This window comes from Kryptolebias marmoratus, linkage group LG18, assembly GCF_001649575.2.
Source record: "Kryptolebias marmoratus isolate JLee-2015 linkage group LG18, ASM164957v2, whole genome shotgun sequence".
NCBI lineage: Eukaryota > Metazoa > Chordata > Actinopteri > Cyprinodontiformes > Rivulidae > Kryptolebias > Kryptolebias marmoratus.
The window spans coordinates 16271131-16284318 of NC_051447.1; the positions used below are offsets into that span (position 1 = coordinate 16271131).

At 39.3% G+C, this 13188-nt stretch overlaps 1 protein-coding gene across 7 annotated transcripts in view; it reads left to right on the forward strand.

Annotated features, from left to right (window-relative positions):
* Positions 1-886: 886 nt before the first annotated feature.
* The window catches only part of il17rel (interleukin 17 receptor E-like), a 23941-nt gene continuing 11639 nt past the window's right edge, over positions 887-13188 (forward strand). The window contains exons 1-9 of one of the 7 annotated variants that reach the window (XM_025007749.2): positions 890-2123; positions 3625-3708; positions 4142-4247; positions 5689-5863; positions 8143-8170; positions 8896-9045; positions 11586-11692; positions 11917-12031; positions 12954-12998. In XM_025007749.2, the coding sequence (XP_024863517.1) occupies positions 5756-5863; positions 8143-8170; positions 8896-9045; positions 11586-11692; positions 11917-12031; positions 12954-12998 (553 nt within the window). In that variant the 5' untranslated portion in view covers positions 890-2123; positions 3625-3708; positions 4142-4247; positions 5689-5755. Of the gene's footprint in view, positions 4248-5688; positions 5864-8142; positions 8171-8895; positions 9046-11585; positions 11693-11916; positions 12032-12953; positions 12999-13188 lie in introns of all 7 variants that reach the window. The other 6 variants (XM_025007748.2, XM_037981371.1, XM_037981372.1 and 3 more) reach the window with 6 other exon arrangements.

Consider the following 13188-nt stretch of genomic DNA (forward strand, 5'->3'; position numbering starts at 1 on the left):
GCTGGCTGCTCGACGGAGGCACGAGAAGCGGCGGAGGACGGAGGAAGCGCCTCGGGCGGTCAGGGTCTCATTGATTCGGAGGGGAGGGGGATGGGAACAGCATCGGTGCTGCTGGCACACCTCCACGGACGGTCATTGATAGCAGCTCGGATCGTCGGGAACGCGGAAATACGGCGAAGATTAAAGGATCACGTGACTCCTCCGCGGCTGAACACTGCAAAAAACCCTCCTAGCTAACAGCTAACAAGGATGGTTTAAAACAAAATAATTACACCTACACTGCTTAAAATGTCATCCACGTCTGCTGTCAATTCAGATAACAGCAGAACAGTAGCTAAAATATTAGCAAAATGTTAAAATAAGCAACAGGAGCTAAATGCTAAAATTAGCAAAATCAAAGCTGAAAGGTAAAATTAGCTATACTAACGATAAAATGAGGGCAACCATAGCTAAAAGCTAAAATTAGCTAAACAGTAAAAGCTAAAATTAGCTAAACAGTAAAAGCTAAAATTGACAATACCATAGGTAAAAGCTAAAATTAGCAGCATATTAGCTAAAAGTTAAAATTTGCTGAACAGTAACTAAAAACTAAATTTAGCAAAACATTACACAATAGAAAAGCACAACACTAGCTAGAAACTACAATTAGCAAATTAATAAAATAAGCACAACTGTAGCTAATATGTTAAAATTGATATAACCATATGTAAAATTTGCTAAATCAAAGCTTAAAGTTAAAAATAGCTAAACAGTAGCTAAAAGCTAAAATTAGCAAAACAAATGATAAAACAGCACAACCATAGCTAAAAGGTAAAATAACTGTACTGTGTATAAAAGTAAAAATTTAGCAAAATGGTTAAAAGCCAAATGTGTGCTGAAATCTGTTAAAACATGATTTTTAAATTAAAGTGTAGAAGATAAAACAACAAAACAAACCTCAAGATTATCACAAATGTGGCTAATAATTAAAGTTAGCAAAACAGTTGATATAAGCTAAATGTGCAGTGAGGTTAATTGCTGAAGAGAAAACAAGCAAACCAGAAGCTAAAATTACCAATGCATAGCTAAAATAAGCAAACCTTTAGCCTAACAATTAAACTGCCTCTCAATAGCTTGGCAGTCAGGGAGTGACAGAGGTGTGTGACCGTGGTGACCACAATGAGCCAATGGTGACAGTTTTAGCATTTCTTCTGATCGTGATTCACTTCACACTTCTTACTCAGGTTTGTACATCAACATGTAGACTTAGATTATTAAAAAGTGATGCAAGAATTTTAGGCAATATCAGTTTTGGCTAATTTCTTCACTACTTTCCTCATTTTTATTCCTCTTTTTACCTCATTACCTAACACATGCTAGGATTCAGAGCATGCAGATAAAACCTCCTTGGATGTGAGACTGATTTATTACAGTGAACAGGTGAGCGAGCAGCTTAAAGCTCTTGACAGCAGGTTAAATGTCAATCTGTTTAATGATGACTGACTGTGGGAAACTGCAGGGATCTGACAGGAGGCTCACAATGGATGGGGAGAAAAAAAACTCCAATTGTTGACCTAATAAACAAGAGCATTATTTCTAAATAATAGCATTCATTTATTCATGTTTATGTGAGGTTGTGTGATTGACAGGTGTTAGGCCACACCCCCTCGATTTAGTTTTCAGTTCGGCTCATAGGCCAAAGGTTTCAGCCAATAAGAGAGCACGTAACGTGACGTCTCATCTGAGCTTGTGTTCGCGCGGGCGAACAAACGGAGCAACAGCTAACGTTAGCATAGGTTAGCATGAATTATTTTGACTTTCTCATCCTTTTTTCGCTTATGTTTTTTTTAAAGAAACCTGTAAGTGCAGAGGCTGGGGGACACAGACCAAATAATAGTCAAAATGGACAAAGGGACAATTTTTTGTTTGTTTGTTTAAGAAAAAAAGAACGACGAGCTTAGCATTTTTCCCTTCCAGCGCTCTGAGCTGTAATGCAGCATTAGAGGGTCTCGATTGAGAACAATATCCAGAATTTTTATTTTTCGATTTTTTATTTACTTTTTTTAACAAATGTCTGAGTCATCTACTTAGCAGGACTTCATCCAGAATATCACCGGTTTGAGCTTCTTTTCTCATCACCATAGGTAAGAGCTGAAAAAACTGGACCTGTAAATTCATCTCAGATATTCAGAGCCACAAATATTGAGATACTATGTCGAGATTCTGAGATATTAATTTATAATTTGGACCTTAGAACCCAAGTGAAGCTTTAGAGACAGCAGCCCAAAATTTTTAGATAATAATTGATCTTTTTTGAATCTGTATCTGTTCAGATAATTTGTCATATTTTTGATTCTTTGGGTCATATTTATTGACAAGAACTATGTATTTGTTTCCCATTTTTTGCTGTCTTTGTAGCCAACAGGACACATCTATGGTCTAAAGCACACATGCCAAACTCAGGAGCTGCTCTCCTGCATTTTTTAGATCAGGGGTGTCAAACTCCAGGCCTCAAGGGTCCAAGGGTTTAGACGTGTTCTTGCTTTAAAACACCTGGTTTAAATAGACGACAACTTGTGGACGGGCTTCTGGAGAACTTGATGATTTGGCGAGGAGGTGATTATAGCATTTGAATCAGGTGTGTTGGGGCAGAAAAATCTAAAACCTCTAGGACACGTGGAGCCTTGAGGCCTGGAGTTTGACACCCCTGACGTAGATCATGACCACAAGAACAAGATCATAGCTTCAATATTTTTTTTATACATGGTGAGTTCAGGTGTCTGAGACTAATGAGTTGGTACAATATCAAGCCAGCTCTGGTTCAAGAGTGGTGACTGGATGGGTAAATCTGGACCAGTTTGGTTTGAGAATTGGCACATTCAGTTGAAAAGTATAACATGAGGGTTATTTTGGGGTCGGGTGGGGGTAAAAGTATTATTAATGCCAGTGAACCCCAGTAGATGGAGCCAAAATGTTAAGGACAACGATGGAGCGAGACAGCAAAGCACTGCTTTTCAAGGAAGCGCTGCAAACCTCAGATACTCTTCTTTGAAATGGAGCTTTAAGGAAATACTACAATAAATTTATCATAAGTGAAACGCCCTGTCATTAATCCTCCCTCCAGTTTAAGGTAACAACAAGTTTCCCGGGCATAGTTTCCTCTACGCCAAAAAAATTGTAAATTGCCAATTGTTTTCTACTTCAGGTTAGTCTGCATATCAAAGTGTTTAGTAGCTTTTTGATTGACTTACAAGCATGTGTGTCTATTAATCTTCCAAGGGTTTTGTCACAAATGTCACCTTAAACTATAATTAGACACACGTGTGACGGAACTACGGCTGTTATTATTATTTTATTTTTATTTTCCACTGTTCCTTCAAAGGAAACAATTATTGGTGCCAAGTCTGTGTTTTTATGGAAAGAAAGACCCAAAATTATAAGTTCTATTTTAATAACTTCATGTTATTTTGTTTGTTTCCGTCCCTTTGTTTCATTTAGATTTTATCACTTGATATATCACAGGTGAACACAAACACTTCTGTTAATTCTGACCTACATTTCGTTCCTGATTGTTGTCACGTTATGTGACCTGAAAATGACCTGGAAGCGTCTGGAAAGTGCAGCTTATCACGTCTCTCCCTTCAGATTTAGGGTCGCATGAGGTTTAAGACTTCAATATCTGCGGTGACTCTTCTCTGGAACAGTTGAAGTCAGCAAGAGGAAATACAGGTTTTGTAACCCATGAAGAATGTGAGTGTGTCAGTGGAGTATGTCAAAGCAGCAAGAAAAGGTGGTATGTCCAATTATTTTTGTCATTTAGACTCATGGTGTCCTGTAGGTGCCAACTGTTTTTCCATCTTCTTTCAGAAGGGAATTCATTTGGTTATAAAGGCGTAATTGTAACAGTGTGCAAACATGTTTACCAAAACAGTTTGCAAGGACATAAAAAGCCAACAGCAGTTGTTAAGTTAACTGTACCTGTTCAAAAGCAGTAGTACAAAATGCCAAGAGGAAGTTTTATTTCTGCTTCTCTTACCTTCAGCAGAGCAGGCAGACAGTGAAACAAAATACACCCACAGAGTTCAACATAAAAGTGTTTGTTCAAATCTGCTGAACCGTATTGAAAGGCGTTTATGAAGAATCAGTGTGTTATCTGTTGCAGACGGAGAAAACGGACTCGAGTTCTGACCAGATTAACAAGCAGACGGCCAGTTTCATGAAGAACGAAGTGGACCGCTGCCGTCTTAAAACAACTCGCATCCCAAGAGGTTCATAGCAGTTTATGTAAACACTAGTTTACAAACCTTTAAACCACGGTTGATTTCACATGACGCAATTATTTATAATTAAAAAAAAATTAGATGTTTATTTGTAACAGCAGTTCCTATGCAGCCTGGGGCACTTTCTACAGACATATCATAATATTTCTGCTGTAATAGCCACATTTTTTAGATTATTGTCTTAAAATGACTCTGATCCATTTTGGTCCTGGCCCTTCTCAGATCTGGAGTGTCACTATTGGCAACCAGTTGAAGACAAAATTGCGAGAAAATACACAAACTTTCACTTGGAACCACACTTCACAAATTCTTGACTTGATGTCACTATTAGAAGCTAATTTAAAAAAAACAAAATACATTAAATAAACGGCTGTGATGGTCACCTTAATTCTTCAGATTCACCCATTTTAACTAGACTTCAAATATTCAAAACTCTTTTCTACTTTTGACACATTAAGTACATAACTGTGACTAAATCAAGATTTAGTCACAATTATGTCTCAATCATATCTCATATTTAATCTCAATTTATCCTCCTTTTAGTCTTGAATCAGTTTAAAACAATCCCTTTTGGTTTTTTAATGAGCTCGCTCAGAAGCCGTTTCTAAACCCTCCCGATGTTATCCCACCTTTCTTGCACTTTCTGACTCCCGAAAGCTAAACTGAGAATAAGTCGAGACGCCCAAGATGACTCCGTTCCTGTTTTCAGACGTGATTTGGTTTTCAGATATATATTTTTTTTGAGCAGGTTAAAATTTCCCACGACACAATCATTTTCTCGCCAATTCGGTTTGCAGTTTGTCAGATTTAAACCTTTTATTTTTATTTTAAACAAGCCTTAACTATTAATGGTTATCGTATTTCTAGTTTGTAATGTATACGGTAAAAATAACCAACTAGCAGTTTGTTTACATTTAGTTATATGCGGTTCTGAGACTCGTTTTGGGAACCACTGATTTAAACTATCTTTAGTTTATTTAGTCTTGTTTTTTTTTTTCCCTGTGGATCACAACATAATAGAACAATGCGTTTAAATTCAATCCAAGCGAGCTGCTGTGACTAGAAAAGATTGGCATATTTCACTGCAAAGCTATATATTTTTGTCCTTCCTGAAAGGGAATGCTGTCCTTCCAGACAACCTATGTCATACTTGTTGGTACGTTTGGTTTATGGGTCATAATTGTTCCAGTTATGAGTCCATCAGAAGTTCCTATATTGCAAAATATGTGTCAGATTAGTACATTGGTGGATGTATTTTAAGGGATGTGACTTGCATTTGTTTTCAACCTTCCCAAATAGGGACCATAGAGCCCCGCCTCCCCTGACAAATATCAACCGTGTTAAGCAGCTGACAGTCACTTTGTTGTGCTCACCTCACACTCCTGGCGGGAAACCGTCACAGAGACTTTCCTTCATCTCTGGTTCCCAGAAAGGAAGACGAGAAGAGGAAACACTTAAAAGCAGCAGCAGAAGTAGTCCTGTGTTTGGTGGTGAAAATGATCATCTGGCTTACCTTGCTGGTGTCTTACAGCAGCTGGAATGGAGCTGCAGCAGAGAGCACAGCACTGGAGAGGATCGAGAACTGCCACTCAAGATGTTCTCAGGTAAACTCATCCTCATATAAAAATAAAATCCTGCAGATGGAGCTTTTAAACAAATCTGCGTCCTATAATTATCGTCGCTGTGAATTCAGTGTCTGCAACTGTTTTGATTTACTACTACTTCTGCAATCTGTCTCATTGACACATACTTATTTGGCTTATTAGGTGCATTAGTTCTGCTTGTAGTACTTGATTTTTTTAAAGCTTGGGCTTTTAAGATAAACTCATAAAGTTGTGTTTCCCTGTAATGCTCTTTAAAGGTGATTGGAGATGAAAGCAGAGTTGTAAAGTTAATTTCTTACACTGGATGACTCATCTAGTGAGTCACAAAGGTATTCCATAAAGGATAAGATCTTCAAAACATCTGATGAGCTTTTGTTTACAGGCTTTGTTTGAGATCCTTTTATAGGAGGGAAGGAGCAGCAGATACTTACGCTCTCTTTGTGTTTTTTCCTCCTCGTGGTAATTGTATCAGTTTTATCCTTTCCAAGTTTCTGCAGCTGCACAGAAAACTCACAAGATGACGTTTTCAGACTCAGCAGGTGGGGCTGACGTCATTGGTGTCTCTGAAATATTTCGAATGACCTCACAATAGTTGGAGGGGGAAACCACCTTTAATGAACAGCAATCTGAGGGCCTTGTTTTAAATAGTTTGGAAAAAACGATTACCAAACTCACCAGGCCTTTTTGTTTACTTTTCCAAAGTTCCCGCATGCCTAAAAGATTCATGATAGCAATGTTTTGTCCCTTTTCACACTTTCTAATCACACACTTCTGTCTGACACCTCCAGATTAAACAGAACGCACGATCTGTACTGAGATTTTTATCGATTTCTGAATTTTTGACAAACGTTTCCTTGAACGAGTCCAGCCTGAGCTTCATCACAAGCATTGGAGTTCTTATTTATTAAACATATTTTTTTTCCCTCTCCAATTACCACAATTATCTGGAGCCTCCCATTTCAGATGCTCCTTTTTTAAAAAAAAAAATGTTTTTCTAAAAAGTCTAGATGAACCTTGGGGCGTTTTCTTTACAAACGAAATCGGCTCCTTTTAATGTGCCGAAGAAAACACCTTTTTGACAGTTCTATACATCATCGGCCAGTGCAGGAACAGCAGTGAAAATATATTTTGAATATCATCCACATATTTCTGACAGAAGGTAACGTTGGAAAAGAGCCTAGAACAACTCGATGGGTGCAGTGGAGCGTGCAGTTTGTGCATCTCTGTGAGAGATAATGTCACGATTTGCCTTTTTTTTTTTTTTTAAATGGCGTGCCGTGTAATTGACTTGCAAATAGAAAAATAAAAGTACATCAAGTCACGCCATACCTTTTTATCCTGTCACCCTCAGCCTGTCTGTCTGTTAGCAAAATATCTCATGAACCAGTGGGCAGGTTTTGACTCTCAGAAAGCAATCGTTGTTTGCACATTGACAACAGATTAACTGCTGAAGTTACGCAGATTTAGCAATCACGACAGTGGCTATAAGTCCGCCCGTTTGCTGGATACTGAGCTCAGATTTGGTGTGGTAGTAGCTGGGAGTCATCCCCAACATGTATTCTGTGGCTAATCGATCGCATGAGATCCTCTGTTTAAAATTTTTCACTGTTGGAGTCGAGACCGCTTGTCTGTTAGCAAAGTTTCTCATGAACCGCTGGGCGGAAATTAATCATCAACTGATTTAATTAATGGAGTCGCCCCAATTCAAGATGGCTACCTGATCGTAGGGAAGACAGAAATGTTGATAACTCAGCTGGTTTTACAGATGCTGAGCTAAAGCATTATGTCTGACACACATTTTGAGCACTACACATTGCACAGTAATGTGTTAGCCAAATATCTCTTGAAGAACTTGGCAGATTTTAATGAATCTCTCGGGGAGTCGCAACAATTCAACATGGCCACCGCAGCTGATCGACGTTAGCCAGCGCATAAATGTCTGTATGGCTGAAATGTGGTGTGGTGGTAGCTGAGAGTAATTCACAGCACGAGATCTCACAACGCTGTATGAGATCATGCGTGACGTCGAGGTGCACGAGGTTTGACCAAAACGTCTGTAACCCCGCCCCTTTTTTCAGCAGCAGGTGATAAGCATTCCTTCACCAACTGCAAGGCCTTTAATTTTATGAGCGACTGTGCAGACATGCAGGGTTTTTTAAAGAGCAATAAGGATGTAGAAAACCCTCTTCCTCCTCGTGAGTCAGCTACCTTTGTTCCCTTTCATAACTCCTCTTCAAAATTTTTAACAAACTTTCTTCTCTTTGCTGCTCTTCCTGCAGGGACTTCACTGCAAGACCAAACCAGACTGTAAGTATGAACGCATGCTCACCCGGCAGAACAAGTTCCTTACGTTCATCACATCCAGTGTCACCTGCAGTGATCCCGATTTTTTTTTTTTTTTTTTACTCCCTCGCTGCAAAGGGGTTTCACCAAATGCAGATTAAAAATACCATACCACTTAAAAAAAAACCCCAACATAACAGCTGACCAAAGTGCTGTACAAAACAATGTAAGAGAGGACAGAAATAAAACAAAAGAAGCTGCAGAAAATCTTTAAAATAGTACAAGTTAAAAAGCTACAGATCAAGATGAAGACGATAACTCACTCTGGGTTAAAAGCCAAAGAGAAAATCTAATTGTAAAACCACATAAAGAACATCGTGGGGATTCAAGTGCAAAGAAAACATAATTAACTTAAGATCTTAACTTGCGTTACGCCTGTTGAAAGTAATAGAAGCTTTTAGGGTGTAACCAACCTTTATGCTGACTGCCAAACAAAGCATGGATGATAAGACATACATCACCAAAGACAGTGCCAGACAGGAAGTAAAATGCTGAGGGCTGTAAACATAATGCTTGAATTGTTTTATTTCAATACTGTGGGAAGAAAAGTGCTTCTAATTAAAGCACGTACAGCATTTCTGAGGATCCAGCCAATCTTTTCCACTCTTAAAAACATCTGAGACATTGTTAAAATGTTTGCAGTTGTTTTTTTCCTCTAAAGCATGTTTTCCTCGTATTGTCCCGGACAGATTGGTTTCCTGCAGCGTGCAAGAACTTCCCCGAAGATCTAAACGTCCCCTCCGTGTTCCACGACATCGGCGTCTCCACGGTCATGAAGTGCGAAAAGAAGCAGAAGTGCTCGCTGCAGCTGAGGGTCAAAACGGCTCTGCAGCTTTCTGGTGGGTGAAGGAGATTGAAAAATAAAATAAAATACACAAAGCTATGATTTTAAAATGCACGAATGGCTGAGGGTGATAGAAACGGGAGAAATTAAGTTTTCTGTGAAAAACAATGAGAGATGAAAAAGCTGAAACTGAAGTATTAAAGCTAAAAAACACAACACTCGCTAAAAGTAGCAAAAAGCCAAACGTAGCAAAGTTAGTTGACGGCTAGTTAGAAGCTAAAAGACGCCAAACACTTGTTAAAGGCTAAAAGAAAGCAAAATGTTAACCAAAATGGAAGAAATCTAAAAGTAGCAAAAGTCTAGTTTAACTCTAAAAATGCCAAAATACTAGCTAAAAACGTAAAGATAACTAATAGTTATGAAAGGCTAACTAAAAGCTAGAAGTAGCAAGTTGGTAGCTAGATGCTTAAACACGCAAAATACTTGTCAAAGGCTAAAAAGTAAAAGAAAAACACTATCCAAAATGTTAAAAACCCAAAAGTAACAAAATGCTAGCTAAAAGTTATAAAAAGTAGTAAAAGGCTAGTTAGAAGCTAAAAGATGCCAAATGCTAACCAAAATGGTAAAAAAGCTAAAAGTAGCACATATGTAGCTAGAAGCTAAAAGTAACAAAGGTCTAGTTAAAAGCTAAAAATGGCAAAAATGCTAGCCAAAAGTAGCTAGCAGGGGTTATTAAAAAGTATCAAAAGGCTAGTTAGAAGCTTAAGCACGCAAAATACTTGTTAAAGGCTAAAGAGAAAAAGAAAAACACTACCCATAATGGTAAAAAGCTAAAAGTAGCAAAACTGTAGCTAGAAGCTAAAAGTAGGAAAGGGTTAGTTAAAAGCTAAAAGTAGCAAGATGCTAGCTAAAAACAAAAAGATGGCTAAATGTAGCAAAAGGCTAACTACAAGCCTGAAGTAGCTCATTTGTAGCTAGATGCGAAAAGTAGCAAAGTGCTAGTTAGAAGCAGCAGAAGCATAGCCAAAAGCTAAAGTAGCAAAATGCTAATGCTAAGTCTAGCTCAAAGTAACAAAAGACCAACTAAAAATTAAAAGTAGCAAGAAGCTAAAAGTAGGAAAAGGAAAACTAAAGTAGGACAGGGCTAGCTGAAAGTAGCAGAAGTGTAGCTAAAAGAAAGAAGCAGCTAAATAAGAGCTAATCTGAGTGGGACTTTGGGGGAAAGATTGTTAAAAAGAAACTTGTGGTTTTTAGGGGAGACCCCGAACAGCTTGTTTTAATTCCAGCTGTCAGACGTTTTCCTTTGGAGGCGTCTCTCATTACCAACCGTTTCCTGTAATCTCAGCTTAGGCCACTTTTGTTGTAGATTCTTGGTTACCTGTGTGGAGATAAAGGAGAGAGAATGGAGCTTTTATTTACACCTACGGCGAGACTTGAACCCTTGTCAGAACATAAAGACACGTTTTAACATGCAGGGACCAGGAAGGTGTTTTTAAAGAAAAATCCACAAAAGTTCATGGAGGTAGCAGGCTCCAACCCAGAGCCTTCAATAACCATCTTGGTGCTTCAGATTCCAAAGCAAGAGCCTTTTTGCAGGAATGGTATTGAAAGGTCTGGGTTTTTTTTTTCAAATGCACCAAGCACAGAAACATTTCAGGTCTTTAGGTGTTCTGTCCTGACACAATGTTACTCTCATTTATCCACCTGGAGTAGTGGTCCCCTAATCAATCTGGAGGCAGAGAAAGACAATGCAGGTCTTCAAGCCGTGTTTTCTCTTTATTTGTTGGCCGTCAACATATTACAGCTGATCGGTGTCATCGTTTAAGGAGGTTTCCTAATATTATTAAGAGCAGAGACACGGAGGAGCAGTGGTTAGAGCTGTTTCCTCCCATTAAAAAAAACCATCATTAGCTCGTTTCATCAGGTGGTTGTTTCTTCTTCTTCCTGCTGAACATGTAGGTGTACCTGATTAGTTGGATGTGAAAGTGATTCTGTGGCTTTATTTTGTGCGACCGAGGCATAAAGTCTCAGCTGAGAGTGCACTTTGCACCCGGCAAAGTTGTGTTGGAGCTGATATAACTCAAGCAGGAAGTTTTTAAAGGCGACTTTTTGAGGTCCAGTGAATCAAACATGGAAATTTAGTCTCGTTCCTACTCATGTTTTTTTTTTATGGCACGTTTTTCGGCTGTTAAGGAGTGATGGAAGTCTCGTTTCTCAAACCGCTCTTTTTTTTTTCCACGATAAAAACTTGGGCTTTTGCAGACTTAAATATTGATTTGATTCACATGATTCACAAAATAAAGCGAGGCCGCTTATTCCTGTAGGAAACGCCGCGCCGACCTGTCGGTGCCCTGGCTGGAAGAGGGGGAAATCTCTTCATCCCAAATGGAAACCGGAGCTTAATTATTTATCAACTTATAACAGATTCTTCTTCCTTTTATGAAACACAAACTGCTGTCAGCTCAGAAAACGCGGTGACCAATTATTTTAGCAGCTGACTTGCTTGTGAGGAGTTGCTGTTTTACAACCTGTTGGCGTGAGCCGCTTTTTGGCTTTGTGACTGATTTTAATTTCTTTTTCTTTTTTTTATTCTAGAGTTGATCCACGGCGTGTCCATTTGCATCGGCAGTGTGGGAATGATGACGAACTGCCAAAACTTGATGTTCACGAAAACGTCAAGGAAAAAACTGTCCGGACGTTCGGTAATGTCCCAAAAAAAAAACCAACAACAACAACTGCGGTTTGCAGCAGTTGTAGTTTATTTTCCTTGTTGTGCCACGTAATTTTATTTAAATCTAAAACGCCTCCGGCTGTGTTTACTCGCTGTCGTTGAGATTCTATTGAACCAAGACAAACTTGTCATACACAACCGGTGATTAATCCATTGATTTATTTTTACCTGCTCTTATTCCCTCCCCCCCATCAGGTGACGGTTGAGAACGGCTGCACCGAAGTCTCTCCCAACCAACAAGTTGAAGTAACGGTAAAAACGGTGCCAAGTTACTGCGGACTTTCCTGGACGAGCAGCTACTCCACGCCGGGTAAGAATAAACGTCCTGCAGTGAGAGAACAGCGACTCACACGGAACAGTAACTTTATTTTTGGTCTCCAAAAAAAAAAATTCCTCAACGACGTTCCCGCAAACAGGAAAGATTCTGTTGCATTTTCCAAGATGTGAGAGGCGGAGGGTGCGTGACTCATACGGGAACGATGACAACGATCCAAACGAGGCTTGAAGGCATGCATATCGCCCGCTGCCTTTCATTCCAGAGTTTTAGGCTAAGATCGTCTTGCCCCGACAAATCAGAGCACTGCAGCCGTTTTACAGGAATGACTCCCCACAGCTAATGCTAAAGCTTTAAGCAGATCTGTTACCGGACTGAGTGACAGCCATTTTTCTGTTGGCTGATAGTTGAGTTGACTGCAAAAGTTAATCAGTTGTAGATGAACGTGTAATGATTGTCTGAGGGCTTAATTAAAATACACCCGACTCCCAGCAGTTGATGCTGAGGTTTAAAGATTTAAAGATGAAGATCTTTGTGCGATGAGAAGCACTTGGGACTACGTGACGAGAACGAGCCTCAGCTGCTACCAAACCAAATTTTAGCACAATATCTGTCAAAATGTGTGGGTTTGGGTGGGGAGGTTTAAAGCCAGTTGGTAGCCACGAGCTGCATTATGTCCACTGGCTTATGAGATTTTTTGCAAACAGATATAGACATAAACATAGAACGGACAAAAAACTTTATCGTTCGCCTCTGCCTTTAGCGCCGGGCGATTAAATATCAGAAAGAGCATTAGTCTGACAGGAAGTAGATCCCTCCTTTGTTTCAAAAACAGCTTTGCCCTGTCGGGGTACGGACAGCTAAACATCTGTCTCATGTCTGGTGTTTGGTTGTTGTTTGTTGTTTTGTCCTGATGTGTTCTTCAAGTTTCTGAAAGTTTGACTTTTTTCTTTTACAGAATGCACGAATGAAGATTTGAGAAAAAATCTCCCAGAGTGCATCAGTGAGTCACCTTTTTTCTTTCCTGCACTTTTGTGGCTCGAATGTTTATTTTGCCTCAGTAACTTAGTTGTCGAGTAAATTTGGAGCAGACTTTCAAACAAAAAAGAGTTTCATGTTTGCTTCCGTCACCTGGTTGGATGGAGCCGTTTGAAGCTAACAGCATCTGCAAAGTCGTCGTCCCCCCCCCCCCC